Genomic DNA, 22,149 nt, shown 5'->3' on the forward strand with positions numbered 1-22,149 from the left:
GGTCTCAAAACCACACTTAGTTGGGTATGTGATCCCTCCCTTGTAGAAGCTCATGATATTGTGAGGGTCTAATCACAATTGGCTAGGTCTATGGTCCTCCCCTCTCCCCCCCCCCCCGCCCCCACACACACAATGTGGGAATTGTAATGGGAGTTCGTCTAAAAATTCTTGTGTTTTTGTGTTTAAAAATTTGGGTGACCAAAGGCTTAGTTCTACAAGCAACCAGTCTTGAGTGTGAAACTATATGGGCGATCATAACCGGGGGCAGATCATCACTAGGGGCCAGACAGAGAAGACAAAAGCAAGATGGTGGGTGCTCCAAGCCTGCACGCCCTGGGCGGATGCCTCCTGCATCATCAACAAACCTACAAAACAACGCCCTGCTACTACTGTTATTGCACGTGGAACCACTCCTTCTACCTTCCTGCCTCGAAAGTCGTCTCATCCCGCAAGCTTCATTGGCAGGTAAGACCCCCACCTTCCCCTTCTGTTTATGCCCATTTAACATGCTTTCAGTTCATGGTTTTCAACGGTCTTATCCATCATCAGATCGATTCATCCAGGCGTAATGATACCTCGGGTGTATAATTATTTAAGGATCATGAGTTGCGCCACTCATTATATCAATGAATCCCTTGGTGCTGCCACAAGAAGTTTTAGGCAAATTCTCGCTATAATTCTGACAGTGTGAATTACAACAAAATGAGCTTCTGCTCAGGACACACCATGTCCATAGCTAGGTGCAGTTGCGGGTTCGCAACATTATGAATTATGATAATATCATGACCTTCTGCTTGGGGGGAACCCGACCACACTGAACTAGGTTTGCAGTCCCTCCCTTGCAAAAGCTCATGATGTTAAACACTATAGGGAAAAACAAGGGAAAAAAGCTCCTTTTCCACATAGGAAAGTGCAAAAAACTTCTTCTGCACCCTCATCATAGTATTCGGAGGCATGCCCCGTGCACATTTTTACTGCCCCTTAATTTAGTTTTAAATCAAGGGAGGATTGATGATAGATTATTGTATGACAAATTCCTTGAATCACACTATAAAGGCTTGTTAGGAATAGCTCATGCTAGAGCTCAATCTATAACATAAGCCTTTGTATTGTGAAACTTTCTGACCAAATATACACTATTATTACTAACTTGAGAGTGACGCACTTGATGGACACAGGCAATTGCACCTAATCGAGATGATGCTTTCATGTATTTGAGCACTCTGACAGTGAGGTAGAATATAATGTCGTATCAAGCCCTTGGGGCTGTTTATTTATCACATCAATGTTATGATATGCATATTTGATTATGGGATTGAATGTGAGAGCGTACATAGGCAAGCTATGGTAGAAGATAATTATCAAGATGCTGATGAATTTACTTGTTGAGGATGAGAGACTTCACAAATGTGAAAAAGCAATCTGATGCAAAACAAGGAGTGCTGCTTTGTTATTCAAAAGGAGTCTTGTATAGGTTCTATGTTGGAAGTATGGTGGTGTCAAGACAAGTTTGAAGAAAAAGGGGGAGAGAGTGTATTCACAAGAACATGAACAATGCTAATAACAAGCCATTGAGATATGTAAAAGAGACAAGTCAGGACACGATAAAGTGACTATGCTATGAATTGGAAGATACAAAGGATCATCCAAGTGAGCCATAAATGTTTCTTTCAAGCTTGGAAGGTACCAAACAAGAGCCCAGCTAAAGTGAGCACCAATACAAAAGTACAAGATAGAACGACTTGTTATTGTTCTTTCGTGAAGGATAAAGATTGGGGGAGGTACTAAAGAGAATGCTTAAATGAGTGGTATGCTGACCATTTGCAAGAATGGTTGGTCATATTCATGAACTTACCTCCCTACAGCTTGGTGTTATCCTCTTGGTGTCTAGTTTAAAGGTTCCCTCCAACTTTATTTATTGGCCAGCATATGAGACTCCTAAAACCTCCTCTTGATGCCCTGTAAAGAAAGAACATCCAAGAGATTACAATGATACAAAGTGTTGGATACGTACCCTCTGAAGTGTATGAGTACATTGTAGTGTGTGTGGATGTCATGTATGAATGGGATGGCTGATAGGGTTGGGCATATGGAAAGGGGTGACCAAAAGCAGGGGATGGGGATGAGATAAGTAAACACAGCCATATGCACAGATTGGAATGGAATTGGTGAAGTGGAAGTGGTGAGTGTTAGAGATGCATAGGGCTTTGTCCTCCTGTGATTTGTTAGCTGCCTTTGCTGCTCTTTGTGTCCTTTACAGGTGAATAGTCCCTCTTCAGCAGCCATATCAGACGAAAAGCAGTCCCCCAACGATCTCCACCTCTTCGCACTTTATGTAAGTTGTGACTGTGTAGACTGGACCTCATTGATGACACTTTGAACCTGTCTAGAAAATTCCACTAGTCCTATCCTGAATCCTACAGAAAAATTTGTTCCAAGTCGGGTTCTAAGTAGATTGTCTAAAATTCTTGTTAAGTTAAAGTTTATGCTAGGCTCATTTTGGATTTCCGCTGTTAGGTTTGTTGGTGTTTTTTGAGTGCCTGAAGAGTTCAGTGGTAGAAACATGAACTTTGCTGACAGTTATTTGGGTGGCATCAGCAGAAGTCATGGATCCTGCTTTTGGATGGGTGATTTTAGTGGTAGTCTTATACTGCTGCATAAATGCCTGGATGATGATTCAGGTTGTCAAAGCTAGAAAGCGGTGAGTGGCTTTTATTTCTGCATTTTTGTGGCATGTGCTATATTTAATGATGATCCAAGTTGTCAGGTTAATAACCAGACATCAAACCTGTACTTGATGTAGATTCAGGCACCTAATTAACAATTTGCTTTTAACAGGTACAATGTCCCATTTCCTATCCTTTATGCTGTTGAAAGTGAGAACAACAATGCTAAACTCTTCAATTGTGTGCAGGTGCATTAAGGACAGACTTTCTTATGACTGCAATTTACATGCTTTCTTTCCAGTTTCTTAATTTTAACCAAATATCTAATCTGGCAGAGAGGACACCAAAACAGCATTGAGTTCATGCCTGTCTTTTTTATTCTTGTCACCCTTGCTGGACTTCAGGTATATTCACACACAACATGCCATTTTGTAGGAACTTTTCTATCTCACCACAAAGGTTTCTTGCATTCTAGAACATTTCTTGTCCCTCAAAGCTAATAAAATATGCAGACATAACATAGTTCTGTGTGTGTGTGTGTGTGAGGCTGCAATTGAATGAGAAGGAGGTCATTTGCATCACTGCATGCATGAATGCACAGGCTTGTCTCATATGAGCTATCAGGCTGGTGCCTGTGTGCAGGTGCATGTTCATGCATGAATGTGTTACCTTCTCCATATGCATGTCTGTACGGATGTGCATGTGTCTGTATTTGGGAGGGAGGCAGGTAGGCAAAGGAGAGAGGTAAAAATGTTGTGATGGTGCAGTTTCCTAAGGTTGCTGCAAGCCTTGGACTTCTCTATTGCATTAGTCGGTTTCTCTATTTCAAAGGTTATTCTACAGGAGAGCCAGAGAACAGGCTGAACTATGGGTATACTTCTTTCTGGGTGAAATTTGAATGGTTTACTATGTTTCACCAATTCTTGGATAGAGAATTCTTCTCTAAGGATATAACCATGCTTGAATGTGTCCTTACAGGAAGTACAACTTTGCAGCTCTGCTTGGACTTTTCTGCTGCTCGGTGGTTGCTGGCATGCGTCTTCTTTCACAGTAGTTACTTGCTCATACTCAAAACAACCTATAGCTCACTTACTCTAGACCTTACTTCTATAGGAGATTATCTAGAAATGATCAAGACGATTGAAAGACATCAAACAAGCTATAAAATTTTTAGCCTGTTGTTATAGTCTTACTTTGCTCTCTACAACAATAGATCATTGTTGTTCGAGGTTGTTTCCTTGCATGTGTACGAAAGGTGTCCTGAAGATTAGTTCATATGGCCCCAAAGCAACATAGAGAGATCATGCACAAACCCATCATCAATGAGCCTTTGGCTAAAGCTCAGTTACAACTCTATGATCTGCTTTGCTGCCTCTCAATAAGTTCCTCTCTTAATTCTATCAATGCAAGTTGTGGTTTTAATGCTGGAATGGGTACCAAATCATTGCGCCCTTTTTAAGTTTGGCAACGATAAGGCTTGTCTAGATTTTCCTTCCTTACCAACAATCCACCTTTCTGCTGACTGCTACAGATGGCCTAAAAATCATCTCATGTCTGTATTTTCTTGGAATAGGAAATTGAAACCTCTCTCTCTCTCTCTCTCACGTGCTTTTTGCTGTGCCAATGGCACCTCAAAGTTGATTGTAACTAAAATATTTTATGTGTGTCTCTTTGTCCTATACACCTTCAAAGTATCCAAGAGGATGATAATACAACTTTCCTTCTCTCTCTCTCTCTCTCTCTCACAACATAAACAAAGGATTTGGACAAGCACCAAGACAAATCCTTGAAGAGATTAATGTGCATATTTGAAGAGTTTCTTTAAGCACGAACTTTATTGATTAGGATGACATTCATGATTCCATCCAATTTCTTTGATTTTTCTTGAGAGTTGGTGAAGGGTTTTAAATCACAAAGTTCAATTTAAAATGTTTTTCTCTAGTAACTTGGCCGCCTTTTTGAAAAATTTATCAAGTTCACTTCAAGGAATGTACTTTTAAGGGGTTTTTGGGATTAATGTGTAGCTATCTTGATATTATGATTGAGGTAGTAAAAGGTGTGGCTTCTTTCATAGTTGGCTACCTCGATGCCAAAAGTCATGTCTTTAAGTAATGTGGTAGAAGTTGCCATGATCTTAGTATGTAGAGTACTCCAAATAATTTACAGACAACTTTTGGTCATCTAGGATTTTCTCCTTTGAGCTATGTTATGTCATGGATGTGGCTATTGTATTATTGTGCACTTCATTGGGCCTTAGTGGTCATTCGAGTGGGCAATTGGGTGGCATCTTATACATGTTGGATGATTGCATTTAGTTGGCAAATTTGTCTTATTTTGGTCGTTTGGACTCAAATAATAAATTTTCATGCTATCGTTGGCTTTCCGCATACTAAGTGAATCATTGATGCTATTGGAATAATCTTTTTTCTACGAGATTGGATGGCACCTTTATTGGATTCGTGATAGATGATCGCTCAAACATCCATTCCTTGTATTTTGTCAAATCTTGCGCTGCTCTTGCTTATATTCCTTCTTTGCCACAATTGGATTGTCTTCATTACATCTTGCATCCTTGGAGAGAGACAAAAGACATAATGGCAACTCATCAAAGTGTTGGTTTTCTTGGTGGTTCATTGTCATGCTTTCTATCATGGAGTCCATTATATGTTCAAGAGTCGGTTTGTTTGTTTTATTCCCTATGCATTATGTTTGTGTTTTATTGCTTCCACTTCCATTGTGCACTCTCACATGGTATCAAACACCTAGCTTGCTTGATTCTCTTACTTGCTTTTGGTTGTTTGCATGCCATTAAAAACTATGTTTTTCATTGTTTGGAGTGGTTAATCAATGCATTTCACTTTATCTAGCCTTGTCTACAACTAGGTAGGATGTTTCTCTTCTAACTAGTCCGTTCCAGAGGTTGGGGGTAGCATGTCTATGCATTTTTACTTTCAAACAATTGCTAACCTTTGCACTTTGGCTACAAATGTTGACATTTGGCTATTATGACTACATTTTATTGGAATTGTTGATGATTACTACTCTTACTATTCGACAACCTAGCCTTTACTCTTATTTATACTTTCACATTAGCATTTTGTGCTTGAGAGGGGATCTGTCATGTTTGATTTAGTTCCTTCACACTAAAAGTATCAATTGTTGATCCCATTCTTTGAAGTACATATGAATTTTGTTTGTGTGTTTGAACTATGTTTTCTTAAACTATTTAACTTGTGTTTTGTTTAGGCTCTTTGAATACTTAGTTATCTTAGGTATTTATCTCTACCTTCTTGATTTTGTTCTTTAATTTTCTTCTGTAGTAACAAAGAGGATAAGCTCCACGATTCTACTCTTAGATTCAAGGGAGATTGTCTTCTTTTGCTAGAGGTGGTTATTTGACAATACTTGTGGTTGGAGATAAGGGTGACAAGAAGAAGTGGAAGGTGCTACTTCTGTAATAATAAGGATCATTTTTGGAAAAACTCCAAGCAACTAGTGGCTTTGTGTAAGGAGAATGCTAAGTGCAAGGTTGAATGAGATTCTTCATCCTCTCTACTTTGATCCTAAGTTAGGTCAAGGAGCCAAGGTTGTTGTGACCATGGAATTCATTTTCTAGCCATAATGATGCTATCACTCCTTTATGAGTTTCTAGGCTAGAGAGGGATTCTAAGAGGGTGGTGGTAGTGGGCTATCTTGGCCTCAATCATATCTATAATGGGTGGTTTTCTTAGTGTGACTTTCTACATATATTGAGTTATCTAGTGGTCTTGAAACCTTGAAGTTGGTGTGCCTACAGGTCCATGATGGGAATTCACACTGCAAGACGCTTTTGTGTCTAGTTAGTTCTCACATGGGGAACCCCTTTGATAGGATGATTGAAGACCAGGAACCCAAGGTTGTGATGTGCTTCTATAGGGCTATTTATGATAAGCAAAGAGAATTTGCTATTTATACCTTCTAGGATTAGGGTTTGAGTATGATCAACATCAACCTCAACGCCTTCTTTGAGGTGACTCGAGCATTACTCCCACCCAAGGTTGAGGTATCCATGGTTTATTTGTTGTCATTATTGTATGCATTATGGTCTTATAATTATGCATTTATTGTCATGATCACCCATGATTTGAGAATATGTTAACTTGTACATGTCATTGATATGGAGGATTGTACGTGTCCATTTCATTGGGCTCTAGTGGGCATTCAATGGGTAGCTAGATAACAACTTATACATGTGGTTGCATTACACTTGCCACTCATTTTTATTTTGGTTGCATGATGTTGGCCAACTTGCTTGGGTGGATCACTCTACGCTTGCCTATATATAGTCCTCCTCCACATACTTAAAGAGTGTATTGCATCATACCTTGCACCTTTAGAGAGAGAGAGAGAGAGAGAGAGAGAGAGAGAGAGAGAGAGAGAGAGAGAGAGACTGTGGCCGATCATTAGAGTATAGGTTGCCTTAATGGTATTGTACTCTACTCATTCCTATGCTTTTAGTTATGGATTCCATTTTTGATTCAAGTGTCTATTTGAGTTTTTTATTCTTTGCTCATTGTCTTTGTGTTTCATTCTTATGTTTTATTGCTTCCACTTTAGTTGCACACTCTCACACCTCCACAATAAAAAACAACACTATTTGAAGTAGAAGCCTTTTATTCGTGAATTGGGAACATGCAATTTGCTAAAGTCCCAAGTTCTCATTACATTGAAGTAGGGTGGTTATGTCCTTCAACATGAGAGCATGAATAATGATGGGCCTCTCTCATTAATAGAATGTGATTGCTATCTCATGCACTTTCAATTTTCTTTTTTTGTCATAACCTTATGATTGAAATCTAGTTTTAAAATATGAAATGTTAGTCTTTGGAATAGTTGATATTGTCCAAAGAGTGGTCAATGTTGTCTTTCCATGTAGTCATCAATAAGGTATCCCTCATTGAAACCTTAAGAGGGGCAGGCTGGTTCTCCTTTCAGGAATGATAAACCTAGTTGAATGTGGGAGTTCTAGTCTGACTCCATAGGGAAAAAATTAGATTGTAACACTAACCATGGTCTAATGTCTCTCTAAGGTGGTCAATTTGCAACCAATTAGAGATGAGAGTATCTAATATTATGCTTGGTTCATAGAGAGTGCCAAACTACTTCCATAGCCTCAAGGACTAGTACTCTACCATGTTGTTCCCCCTATAATATTCTCAGCTCAGGGTCTATCCTTTTATGTAAGCAACCATAATTGCCCATATCTAATCCTAACAATAATATAGAAAGCCACTTGACTAATTGAGTCCACATGACCATAGGATGGGATTCTTGTGACATTTGTCCTCTCTTTTCACCTATTCACTTGGTAATCTTTGGTCATTCACTTGATATTATGCTATGTTTAACATACGTATTTTTTCATTGCATATTTGAGATTGGTTCCTTGAAATAATACCCTTAACCGAACAGGAATGCATAAACAATCATTTCTTAAGTCCTTTCAAAAGTGCCAATCTCATTGGCCAAAACAAGAGAATTGATAACCTAGAAGTTGGCCTTCCAATCCACCAATTGAGTATGCCCTAAGAGATTGCACACCTCATCTTAGGTAGCTAGCAAGGCGATTAGTTAGAAGGTAATCCTCCTTGCAAGTGTCTTAAGCAATTTGGACCCAAAACTCAACTCTTCCCCTTCTTCAAGGGACGTTTCACACTAGGGTTGGGATTTATTCACTACTTGTCTTATGCCCATGATGTGTTGGCCAATGATCAATAGCTAGGTAGGCACTCCTTGTATAAGTAGATATTATACAATTATATATACGTGAAGATAAAAAAGAATAAGAACATTTCATTGTACCCACTAAACTCTCTTGTGTGCGTCTCTCTCTCTCTCTCTCTCTCTCTCTCTCTCTCTCTCTCTCTCTCTCTCTCTCTCTCTCTCTCTCTCTCTCTCTCTCATCCTTTGGTATTCCATAGCTTCTACTTCTCATCCCACCATTTTTTCTTGACCATAGTGATGTTTGTGGGAGCTTGTGGTTAGAGCGGAGTGAAGCTTTATTGTGAAGATCAAGGATTTCAACTTCTTTTATGACATTTGTGCTTGTTGTCCACATCTTGATAGAGGTACTACTCTCATCATCGAGTGATATATCTACATCAAATAGGTGTCTTGGATTGAGGAGTCATTGAGACTTGGTTTGAGGACTTTCATATCCCAATGGTTGCATTAGGGTAGCCATTAATGCCTAAAATTGAAGCAAATCAACATGGGTTTGGATGCTCAAAAAGAGGTTTCGGTACATGGTTTTGATGTATTCAAGCACATGGCCGACTTAAGCAAGTAGGACACCTTATCCTTTGTTAATAGGAGACATCATTGCTATAAGCTAGGGGTTTAAGTAGAGAGCTCTAGTAGGACCTTAAGTAGGAGATTTGAGTTTGTAATAGAGAAGTGAAGATATTGTTTTTTCTTTCATTCATATGATCTCATCAAGAATGTGTGTGAGAGCATATGAAAATTTGTGGCTATTTGGAGTTTAAGGCCCCATCTTTCACCATTAAACCTGAACTAAGGTTTAAAGCTTATCTCTTTTGAGTCTCGATCACACTAACATCCATATCATGGCCTTTGTTTTGACTTTGGTATTAACCATTTGTAATCTTTGAGAATATTTTTACTGTGTTATGCTCAGCTTGCAATGATTATGTTGGCTACATTGGAAATATAAAAATAATTTGTATGCATTTAGTCTCGGATAGCTATTTGATGCTTGGAAAAATAGCCAAAAAGTTACAAAAAACTTCTAGGAAATTCATATGCTTTCAAGAGTATTGGAACATCAGATTTGCATTAGTTTTGGGTTGGTTTGATATTGATTTAATGGTTTCTTGACTTTGTAGAGCACTTGAATTGCAGTCATTAGATGATCTCTTTTGAGCTTGCAATTGGGCATATCTTGGTATTTTAGTATGCATGACATATTGTAACCATTATGACATCTTCATCCACTTCTAAAAATGCATTGTTTAATATTGAAAAAATGGATGGCACCAAATTTTCTTATTTGAAAGAGCAAATATGTAATGTATTTGTTCAAAATAAGCAAGTAATTAAATGTAGTGGTATTGAGCATGAGGGTATAGATGCGAATATATGTACATGACAAGTAGCACATATGATGTATTAAAAAAAACTTTGACTTGTATAAGAAAAAAATATTGCTTTGTAGAGGTATACTAGTTGAAGAAATGGATTGATCTTCGCATAAAGGAGGAACTTCCATGTCCAATCATCTTGAGGATTTTAATACCATTGCAATTGAAATCACAAAAAATCATTCTTCATGATTCAAATTAAGGCTATGTTCTTATTGGTCACCTTGCTTGAAACTTTTAGGGCAAGTAACTCCACACTTTTGCAAGTGGTCTTACGGGTTCTAATGTTCAAGACTAGTTTGCTCATTAAGGAAGTGAATGAAAAGAACAATGTAGGGTCAAAACGATCTAGTGCACTTATAATAAGAGGAGGGTCAAATGCTAGGGGAGAATTCTTCTTTTGTAATAAGAAAGGATATGCAAAAGAGAATTACTATAGGTGGAAGAATAAGTAAAATGAAAAAAAGAAGAAGAAGATGATGGCAAAAAGTAAGAAAAAGGCAAGGCAAAGATAATATACATAATGTTCTAGACTTGAGTATGAGTCTGATATGGAAAATGTATAAAGAATCTCATGTTGTTGCCAAAGGGCATAAATCTGGTACTTTGTATCATTTGCATAAACTTTCATGTTTGAACTTTTTCAATCAAGCAAGTAATGGATAAGAAGCTCTTCCTTTTTTCCATTCTCCACTTTGGACATTTCCATTTTTTCATAATTTGTACTCTATCCTTTCCATACCTTTTATTTACTTGCATTCATGTGCTCATTTGCTTCTAGCTCCCTTTTTTCACATATAACAAGCTCGTACAAGCCTTTTCTAATGAGAAAGTTTTTCACACAAAACTTAAATAAAGAGTAATTGTTCTTATCAAACTTCTCAATGATGGGATTTTTACTATTTTTAGGCATCGTGACAAATATGAGAATCAAACAACAAGCAAGTCTTATGCAACCTTGTACACTGAGGGCATAATAACAAATTAAGCAACCTTTTTTACTGCTACTCAATAATGCATAACTCTACACACCACATGTAGGTAGAGCTTGTGTTTGCTTTTTGAAAGACACCTCAATACTGATGAATTTAAAATATGTAAACCGTATAACTAAAAATGGCCAACTTTATCTTGAATATAGTGTACCCAAAAACTATTTTCAATAACCTTATGAGGCTAAAACAAAGCTTAGAATGGCTCAATTGGGCAAAGAGTAGTAGATAATCTCTTATAGGCTTAATTGGAATACATTTTTACACTTCTTGTACACCGAATCTCACAATAATACAAGATTGTTTCTATGCATTGCATTCAATGCCTCCATATATATTGACTATGTGCAATCATTATCATTAACATTAAATGAATAGGAATTCACATGTAGCTTGGACCATATTTTAGAATAAATTCAGATCATAATTGGTGGTCTGGATGAGGAGACAGCCCTCGCTCGAGCATAATGCAAGAAGCCGGCAATACTTCTCCTCCCCACACCATCCATGCGCTGAGGAAAACTGTACTTGGCTTTTCTTCAACACATTATGCCCCGAGACGAGTAGGGAGACGCTAAATTGTGAAGGCCATGCATGCTCTCTGCTGGTGGCTTCATACACATTTTATCATCTGCGTTGGTCTGCCGACTACATCTCTATCACATATGGATCGCATGCTGGGCTTATCCAATTCGCAAAATCCAGTATGGTCCGGCCCCCCTTCGATCATTGCGTGACTCCCCTCCTCTACAAAATCGCGTGGCGATCAAGTCTTCTGCTGCGTCCTTGTCCCCACATGCATGGACAACGTTGCGCACACATCCCACATGCGCAAAGCGCACAAGGGAAGAGAAATCTTAGCTTATATAAAGCCTTCCCCGTCAGTGGTTGATTTTCAGGAAGCTGCGTGTTGGGCGCAGAGCGAACTATTCTTTCGCCTTTTACTAAAGAATACCGTGTGTCCGGCACAGCCAAGCAGCGTGTCCTAATTTTTGGAGTGCTCCCCGGTAGCTTTGGGGAGTTCACAATGTCAAATACTAATCATTGGCTTATTATTCGGGGATGCTCCCGGAATGGTAGAGCCGTGGGTCCTGCACGCTGCCTGTAGGTCGGTGTTGTATGCGGGGAGAGCAACCTATTTCACATCTGCTAGTATGGCAGTTACCTTGGCAAATGTAGGCTTTTTTGCATGTGTCAGTTGCTACTAGCTAGCATTCACCTGATGATGTGCTCTGACAAAGGCGTGCTTACTAGGCTTACTAGTGTCATTTGCTATTGTCGCTCACTTGATTGTCATTCAATTGGAATGTTGGATGTATTTAGTCGCTTATGTGAAATTCTCACTCCATTGGAGGTGTGGATGTGTTTATTCACTTGGGTGGGTGTGCTTTGAAGTTTGGGGGTGCCACTTTATCGGCCCCTTAATCTTATGAGTGAAGATGCCATAAAACATTTTTAGGCAAAAAGTGGTGAACTTACTAACCCTAAAATTTTTTAGAAGCACTACAATCCTAGCCCCATGAAGGGGCTCTAAAGATGCACTACAATCCTAGCCTCATGTAGTAACCCTCACTTAGTATGGAGGGGCTCCATCATCAAAAGCTTGTAGCCATACAAAACGCAGCTCACATCTCCTTAAAACATAAATTATTTTAAAAAGAATAAAAACATTGAAAAGCATTGAGAGAGAGAGAGAGAGAGAGAGATTTACTTGTGGCCATGTAATGAAGCTTGTGGGAGTTCTTAAAGTCGCTTTTAAAATGGAGGGACTACAAGGACCAAGCAAAGTCTTGAGAAAAGAGTTGTTCAGTGGGCTTGAGAGCTTCCGCAAGTTAACTATTGCTTCCTCTCGTCCATTTGTCAAGACATTCTGGACTTGCCAAGGTCTCAAGACCTAGGCATGTCTTGACCCTTAGAATGATGGAGCAAGTTAAGGACTATATTGCTTCCTCATGTCCATTTGGCAAGACTTTCTGGACGTGCCTAGGTTTGAAGACCTAGGCATGTCTCGACTCTTAGAATGATGGAGCAAGTTAAGGATTGTATTGGGGAAATAAGATCCAAGGACAATAAGAAGAAGAACAAGTTCATATATTTGGATATGCTAGTCAACTCCTACCTTCAAACTCTTGGAGAGCCAACATATGTACCTCAAGTATAAAATGGTATTGTTATACCCATGGAAGAATTCACCAAACACATGGGAGAGTTCCATGTAATAAACACAGAGAACTAGACACCAACATGGTGGTAGCAAGCTTAGATTCAATCCACTTGGTAGTACCCCCATGCTTGTTTAAGGGAAATCCTACCATTTGGAGGACCACTAGAGCAAGGACAGAAGGCAATGACAGAGGTATCAGGAGCTAAAAAGAGTAACCAAGTATACTAATGCCTAGCCTACTATTATTGAGCAGCCCAAGGAGCACTACAAGTTGACACCACATCTTCTAGGAAGGGGTCAAGTGCGATGTTGTTCCCCCCATCATGGCATTAGGAGACATTATGATGAAAGTTATCATTAGCACTAGAACCAAGAGTTGCCTTTGGAAATGACCAAATGCTTACAGAATCAGGCTAACTTGCCTATAGAGAACTTACGTGTCAATTATGTTGGCACTAGGGTAGATCCAAGATATGCCTGACGGCGGGGAAAGGATCGGTCAATGAAGATCGAATGTTGCAATTTATGAAGATCAAGTGTTGTAGTTTTCAATCAAATTCGGGGTGATGAATGTGTAGAGAATGACCTACTATTAGGATGACCATAGATGAGAAATGCTATACTTATGGAAAGATTGGGGAAATGGATTGGAGCTCTTTGGAAATAGGACAAAGGCTATGCAAGTAGAAACAATAATCTAGAAGACCTCGCCCATCAAAGTGGATGTTATATCCAATATGCTCCTAGGACACAAATTTCACCCTTAAAACCAACCCAAATGTAAGACAGTACATTCCAAACCATGACAAGCACATTGGGATGCCTACATTGGCAATGTCCAGCCTAGCCTTAACAAATCCAAAGGAATTCCAAGAGGCTAATTAAAGGCTAAGTTCAAATACAATTGTGGATTAGGTGGTTGTGCATCAAGTCCCCTTCAATGAAGGCATAGATGTTAAGAGCCAAGTGGAAAGTCTTCGTGTGTTAATGTTAGGGACAATATATGATTCATTTAGGGGCCCAAAAACCTATGGAAGCTATCAAACCCTTGAGTTCTTGCACAAAAGGCTCAAAGGCAAAGAATGGACCCACTTGAGTTATTGCAAAAAGGCTCAAAGGCAAGGATGCGCCCACTTGAGTTCTAGAGTTCTTGGAAGCACCCATTTTGAATTCGACTAGGATGCATACCTGAATTTCCTTATTAGATGGTGCACCCTTTTAAGTAGCCTTGACCAACAAAGAATGGTACCTTGAGAAACCAATATAGATCCAACATATAAAATAATAGACAAAACATAGACTAGAGAATAATCAAGTGAATCATAGTGGATCCTATTTAGACGAATAGAACGAGACCACAAGTCCTAAGCAACGTCATTGAAGTAGATTTTGATCATGAAAATTTGGAGTATCTCAAAGTCATCAACCATGATGATGAGGTAGAACTCACCTCATAAGATACAGTGCCCTTGTTGGATGTAGAGGCTAAAGGTAAGGATCAACTCTCAAAGGAACAATGTGCTACTCTCTCTTCTAATTCTAATATCAAAAGTAGCTCAAGGAACATAAACAAAATATTGAATCCAACGCCCCGGAGAACCAAACAAGACCCTGAGATCACCCCAATGATTGACTGAGTCAACAAAGGAGATCAAGCAAATGTGATGCTAGGAGGAAAGTGCCAAATGAAAACCAACAAACCAATAAAGGTATTTGCTAAGGACAAGGAATATCCTAGATACAATATCCAAGATGCTACTAGGACACATAAAGATTTGTCAATGACTTTTACTCCAAACAACCATGATCAAAATCTACTTCATTCACGTTGCTTAAGATCGACAGTCCCATGCCTTCAATGTGAATAGGATCAACTATGATTTGCTCAATTATTCTCTATTCTATATCATATCTATTATTTTATAGGTTGGTTGCTCAATGCACCACTTTCTATGGGTGAAGGCTACTTAATGGGGCGCAATTGGATCAAAAAATTCACTTATGCATCATGTCAAATTCCAAGTAGGAACTTTTAGCAACTATTTTGATGGTGAAAGATTTCCAAGAGTATTACCTTTGAGCCTTCTATGCAATAACTTGAGGGTTTGATAACTTCTATTGGTTTTAGGATACTTCATGGATCCTAAGACCTGTCCTTAATTGAGTCATGCATTCTCACTAATATTAATACCGATAGACTTTGCACTTAGCTCTCAAAATCTATGACTTCATTTAAGGTGACTTGATGCACAATCATTTAGCCCACAAGTATCTTTGAATTTAGCCTTTGATTGGCCTCTTGGAACTCCTCTTGATTTGTTAATGGTAGGTCCAACATTGCCAATATATGCATCCAAATGTGCTCATCTTGCTTTGGAATGTTGCCTCATGTTTGGGCTACTTTTCATGATGGCGACTAGAACTCAAGCCATAAGATATAGTGCCCTTGTTGGATGTAGAGGCTAAAGATAATTATCAATTCTTGAAGGAAGAGTTTGCTCCTTTCTCTTCTAATCCTAGCATTGAGAACGAGTGTAAGAATACCAAGGCCTAAATAGTTACGAAATCCAAGAGGAATGTACCAATTAACTTGAGAAAGGCCAAGCTTAAGAAACATAAACTAAGTATTGAACCTAACGATGAAGAGAACCAACAAGAACCCAAGATCTCCTTACAATGATTAACCAAGTCAAGAGAAAGGAGATCAAGTACATATGATGCTAGGAGCCAATTGCAAAATAAAATTAAAAAAAACAATAGAGATATTTGCTAAGGACAAGGAAGGGAACTCCATATCCAAATTTTCATATTCTTGTACTAAAGTGGAATACACGGCTGCAAGCAATGTTATATGTGAAATCATATGGCTAAGGAGGATGCTCAAAGGTATAGAAATTAGCATTGGAGGATCTACTGAAGTGTTTTGTGATAATCTCTCTAGTATTTACCTTACCAACATGTGATTTGCCTCTCTAAAACCTAGAGAAGTCCTCTAGTAAGCAGTCAATAGAAACTCTAAATGCATGTGTAATACCATCTAGCCTCCCCTTGTCAAATAGAAGACTTAGTTGGACATGGAAATTTCAATTATACTTCATAGGGGAAGCATTGGATGGTCACCCCTAATATCAGTCTAACACCCACCTATGACTGGTCACTTTGCAACTAAATAAGAGAGCATGCTAACATTACACTTAGTTCAAAGAGAGTGAAGCTATCTTTTAAACTTCCATGGCCATTAGGACCAATACTCAACCACAGTCCAATCCCCTATAATAATGTTAAGAAAATTCTATCCTACCAACTTGGGGGCCACATTCTATCCTTCCAAACTTATCTAGTCTACCTACCAATAGACTTTGAGTTGTCAATACCAAGGCCTCTCACTTTCCTCAATGGGTTTTTTTTAGTTATCTAATTGAGCTTGGCTCACTACCATATTTTGTGTTTGTGTGTGTGTGTGTAAATGTGGATTCCTTTTATTAATCTATTACACAAGGTTTATTAACACAACATTTGGCACATGAACAAACAATTTTGAAAATAATAATATATTAATTCAAAACATGTATTGCAAAATCATCACTCTTGCAAGAGTGGCCAAAATTGTCCCACTTAGAATGGAACCTTCCAACCTCACAAGGTTGGGCCATATGTGATCCCACTCCTTCCACAGTCTTAAACAAAACAAAATATTTACCCCTCCTACAAGAGGGTAGGATGATGCCCCCCCAAGGTGAAATTTTCCAACATCCTACAAGATGATCAAGACTCATTAATATGGGGATCCCAATTGTCTTTACCAACATCTCTTCTTTTTTGTCTGGTTATCACAAGCACCGATTTAGGGTAAGATAGCCATCATAGACACAAACTCAAAAACAATTATACGACAAGCAGAAAGCATAACTTAACAACTATAACGTGCATGACCTACCTTACCTTGATTTTATTCCATTTTTCATTCCTAAAAATCAAAAAAGTCATCTAATGTTAGTATCGAGTATCTTACATTTTTAATCAAGTAAATTCTCAACCAATATAAATTTTAGAAGCAAAATACTATTTTTATTGTGCTTTTCTAGAACTCTCAAGTTTGTTTTTATACACCCGTTAATATTATGTGACAACTTGCATATTTTAAGAGAGAAAAATCTAAGAATCTAAATTAAATTTCAATAAAAATGTATTTATAGGTAATTTACCTCATATTGGTTATCCTCATTTGGCCAATTGTTGGTATACAGTATTACTGTAACTTTAGGTTGATGCACAACTGTGACTATTTTGGGTGGGGATTCCACAGCTTCCTTAATTTGCACTTTAGCCTTAGGCTGCACCTCAGCTTTAGCCAAAGATTTGTTGATGATTGATTCACACACAATGTATTTATGTCATTTGGGGCAGAGGAGCTAGTCTATAAGATGTCTTTTGCTTGTATGCATGGGAATGATCTTTAAATACTAGTATTGCATAGGTCATAACAAAGCAACAATAGCATGCTTGGATTTTTTAGGCTCATTCCAAAGTCATTAGGTTACTCAAATCGCCTCTGAACGTATCCACATAGAAATAAGGGCTAGAGTAAGCAAGTTGGGTTAGTCTAGGTGCAAAAAAACTTTATAAAAGGGATAGAGTTAGATGTTTGTTGGGAAAAGAACAAAAAGTGATCAACTTTGGAAGATACTTGAATGTGCTCCACCTAGCATGGATCAAGCCATCACGAATTGAGCACACCATCAAATTGCGCTATGTCTCTCGATCGCACACTTCAAGGTTTTGCCTAAATCAAACTGTAGATGGATTTAAATCTCTTTCAAAAAGAGAGAACATATATAAATGTTTTGGGGGGGGGGGAGTAGGCCATGCATTTTCTATCTTTTAATTTAAAAAAAAACAAGTTATCTTGTGTTTTGCTTTGTGAGATATACCTTCTCTCCAAAAAGTAATTTCTTTTTCAACCTTCCCTACCTTGCATGAAAGCACATAGTTTCTTTTATTCTTATACTATTTTATTACATAAGAATCGTGATCTTAGAGATTCTTGATAGATTTTAGCCTATATAACAAGCTCTTGATATTGGATTACAATGCTATAAAATCATAATGTGACTAATTTCTTGAGACAAACATACTCACACAATTGGTTTTATCTTGACTTTACATTAAATATCTATTATATATTTTTTATTTTCTCATGTTTTAATTATACATGTGGGGACATTACATCCTCTCCCTCTTGGAGAAACTAGGGGTATGCTCTTTGAATGAAAGCCTTATCTACCCAAGTGGCATCTTTTTCAAGATAGTCAATGTACTCTCTTAGGATTCAACTTCTTAGACATTTCTCCTTCATCTCAAGGTTCCTCTATGGCTAAATTTCAAGAATCCCTTTGAATGGAAATATTGTTTTCTCATCATTAAGTACATGCTCCCAAGTAGGTAAATATGGCTTAAGTAAGCTCACATCAAATGCATTATGCACCTTGATATGGGATATTAGTTTTAGTTTATAGGGTTGCTTTCCCATCACTTTGATCACTTTATAAGGTCCACAATATCTTGGACTAAGCTTCTTCTACTTCCCCAAGAGTAGAGAGCTCTTCTCAAGTCTCATCCTTACAAAAATTGAATTCTTCCTTTAGCGTGTGTACTATCCTTTGGGGATTCAAGTAAGACTTCTACTAGTTTTGTGCAGCCTTGATGTCATGAAAAATGGCTTGAACTTGTTGGTCTATTTCTTCAAGCATAGCTTTAGAAACTTCCACCTTAAGAGCTTGATCTCAAATATTCAATGGTGTATGGCATCGTTGTGCATGTAAAGGTTGGAATGTGAATATCTTAATTGTCTATACTAGTAGGTCGCATTATGACCAAGTTCTGAGATGTTCAATCCACCTTGTCCATTCTCGGTGCCAAAGTAGGATCTTAAGATGTCTTCAATGATTTGGTTTACCATCTCAATGACAATTGGTTTATGGATAACAAGCTATACTAAAGCATCATTGGGTTCCAATAGCTTGGAATAGGCAAGTCCAAAACTTCAAGGTGAACTTGGAAACTCTATCATTGACTATACTCTTGGGTTGTCTATGAAGTGTGAATATTCCTTGATAATGATTCATGTGATGTTCAAGGATTTGTAGGTAGTTTTGACTGGAATAAAGTGAGCAACTTTGTCCAATATGTCCATCCCTACCATGATAAAGTTGTATCCACAAGCAAAAGTGGGGAATCCAACTACAAAGTGCATGATTGCAAACCCCCAATTCATCTAAGGAATGTCCAAGGGTGGAAGCTCTATTGGCATCTTGATTCTTTTAGCTTGTGGGGCAAGCTAGGCACTAGGTTATATACTACAATAATGCCCCTTTAATTTCTACCTGATAATAGCTCTTGCAAACAACAATAATAAGCATATTTGGATAGCTTGAGTATGTCCATTTATTAGGCTAACTTGAGCTTCCCACAAGACCTTATAAATTGAGTCTTGGAAAATATACTAAGAGCCTAATGTAGAAGAGAAGCAAAGAGGTCAATTGAATATCTTCCATTGGTGGAATACACTTATACACTTTTGCCCTAGAGTATCTTGGTCATGAGTAGCTCCTACTCCTTATCGTGGAGAGTGGCTAGGAGCATAAGCTCTAGGATAGGATTGTCAACTATGGTTATGATTCTTAGCATCTATTCCCATTGTCTTTCACTTCATTTTCTTCACCACACAAAGCCAATTTGACAATAGTGAATGGTCTTGAAATGCAAAGGTCTATATCCATAGAGACTTTGACTTCATAGGGAGTAAGGAATTCTTGCAAAAATTTATCATCGCCATCAACTTCAACTTGGCATAGACCCAACAATGATAGATATGTGCTTGACAAGGTGCCCAAGCAATTGAAACATCATCAATATGCATCACCCCTTCCTAACCTTGAATTGACACAATCATATCCTTTCTTTGTTTGCATTTGATGAACTAGAAAAGGAAGATGGTGCACTTCCATCAACATCCCATTGTGCCTTTAATTGAATCCTCCAACCCTCAATCCTATAGTTCTCTTGTATCAAAATATAATCCTCAACCTCTTAAGGAAAGGAACAAGATGCTTATCAGAAGCATGAGAAGCAATAGCACTAAGTAGCCAAATTCCATGATTAGTACTAAGATCTAAGGCATTTCTTCTCTTCAAGCCCTTGATGTCCACACATTTTGACAATTTGGACATAGCTTCAATGCATGTCTGGAAATGGAGAAAAGGATGTCTGATTTGCCTCCTTCCAGACTTCCTTAGCACCCACCAAATAGTGTTGATATTTAAAAAGGAAATATTTAGATGAAGCAAATAGTTAATCTAAAGATAAATATACTCACAACAAAAGAAGAATGCTCCCAAAAAACTAAAGAGTTCACATTCAACCAAAAAACTAAAGAGTTTACATTCAACAATGTGGTAGCCTTGTCATCATCTCTATCTGGACATATATACTTTACTTACATGGGTTAGTGCACATTTTTTCATGCTCTGAGCAATATATCACAAGGCTTCATTGTTGGTAATGGCTCATAGGATCTCATTTACTTTGGATCATTGGAATCTTAAGCTTGTAACAATATTTATGCATTATAATTCCTACAACTTTTCTGGAACCATGAAATTTTTTTCTAACTTCTCTAGAATGTCATAAGCTCTTGATTGTAACATTGAACTCTTTGGTTTACTTTGGATCATTGGACACTCAAATTTATAACAATATTTGGGTACTATATTCCTATAGCTTTTCTAGAACCATGATAAAATTTTCTAAGTTCTCTAGAATGTCATATGCTCTTGATTGTAACATTGAAATCTTTGGGTGTCACCATTGAAGTAGCTTGCCACCAAGTATAGTTTTTTTGTATCATGGAAGATTGGGTTGTAATATCATATGTAATATCATGGACATGATTGGGTTGTGAATCACTCAAGCATTTAGGATACACTTGAGTCCACACCTTATTGTTCATGTCACTCACTTTAGGCCACAAAACTATTGAAACAACCATGGTGTCATGGATAATAATGGTGGTAAATGAGAGTTTCTCCTTTTTAATTTTCAATTTCCATTAATCTTAGCATTCATCACAAGTATTACCTTTTTAAAAGAAAATGCACATCCAATAAAAAAAAGGAAAAGTTTGAAATGTGATATATCCAAGTTTCATTGTAAATTTTTGAATTTTAATTATTTTTTTGGAAATCCGATCAAGAAAAATACACTAAATGATTACATTTTTGTGAACACTACCCCTCATTGATAATGAAAAGGATAATTGCCTTTGAAACTATGTCCAATAACATAATCAAATGAACTTTTAACATCACATATATTGAGTGAACCCTATGTACGTCATTTCTTTTCATACATGTCCAATTATGCATACATATTCATAACTAATGAAAAACAATCCCTATCATAACCTTGTTATACATGCCAAATTTACTTGGAAAGTCTAGTTATATCTACATTTCATTCAATGATGACAAAAAAATCACTATAATCCTCTCAATTGAAAAGCATTATTTGGCGCTAAACCTAACATAGCCTTGCTATATCACCACTTGTAAGCCAATCAATGCCAGAGATCAACATTTTATGAGGTTAAAAACATTTTGAGAAATACAAATAAGGTGTGAACCTTCTATAATGCTTAAGTTAATTTATGCCAATAATAATATTTTTATGATCTCATTCATGTTGTGTCTAAGTAATTGAGCAAACACTTATCTATTCATTTAGCTACAAACAATGATTGTAGTGTGATGGATTTTTTGAACATGGAAAGTTGGCCCATTTGATTATGAATCTACCTCTCTTCTATATCTTTGTGATGACAAATGGCACATCCATTTATGCTTTTGACATGATCTCTCTCTCTCTCTCTCTCTCTCTCTCTCTCTCTCTCTCTCTCTCTCTCTCTCTCTCTCTCTCTCTCTCTCTCTCTCTCTCTCTCTCTCTCTCTCTCTCTCTCTCTCTCTCTCTCTCTCTCTCTCTCTCTCGTGTGTAGTAGTGTTAGCATACATTTGATTAGCATAATATAAATGAGAAGAGCTTCATATATTTGTAAGTTTGCACATATATCTACAAATAATCTTATTTTTCTAATACTTTCACTGTAATGTAAGTTAAATCTGCATAACAAAGAT

General features: G+C 37.6%; 1 protein-coding gene and 1 non-coding gene across 4 annotated transcripts; both read left to right on the top strand.

The window, feature by feature from the left end:
* Positions 1 to 205: 205 nt before the first annotated feature.
* On the top strand, positions 206 to 4,091 carry LOC148040047 (microsomal glutathione s-transferase). 3 transcript variants are annotated; one of them, XM_087696442.1, is made up of 6 exons: positions 206 to 465; positions 2,581 to 2,701; positions 2,839 to 2,914; positions 3,002 to 3,070; positions 3,434 to 3,537; positions 3,645 to 4,091. In XM_087696442.1, exons 1-6 carry the CDS (start codon positions 342 to 344, stop codon positions 3,718 to 3,720), a joined length of 570 nt encoding a protein of 189 aa, XP_087552568.1. In that variant the 5' UTR covers positions 206 to 341; the 3' UTR covers positions 3,721 to 4,091. The 3 variants fall into 3 exon arrangements, with proteins under 3 accessions (XP_087552568.1, XP_087552576.1, XP_087552586.1); XM_087696450.1 differs by having other exon boundaries at positions 207 to 465; positions 2,599 to 2,701; XM_087696460.1 differs by having other exon boundaries at positions 211 to 465; positions 2,602 to 2,701.
* Positions 4,092 to 11,698: 7,607 nt separating this feature from the next.
* LOC148040048 (U5 spliceosomal RNA) lies at positions 11,699 to 11,819 on the top strand. The gene has a single exon (XR_015688745.1). It is a non-coding gene; the product is annotated as a U5 spliceosomal RNA (small nuclear RNA).
* Positions 11,820 to 22,149: the final 10,330 nt, after the last annotated feature.

This window comes from Lygodium microphyllum, chromosome 2, assembly GCF_053477565.2.
Source record: "Lygodium microphyllum isolate KBCC chromosome 2, Lygodium_microphyllum_v1.1.10, whole genome shotgun sequence".
Classification (NCBI taxonomy): domain Eukaryota; kingdom Viridiplantae; phylum Streptophyta; class Polypodiopsida; order Schizaeales; family Lygodiaceae; genus Lygodium; species Lygodium microphyllum.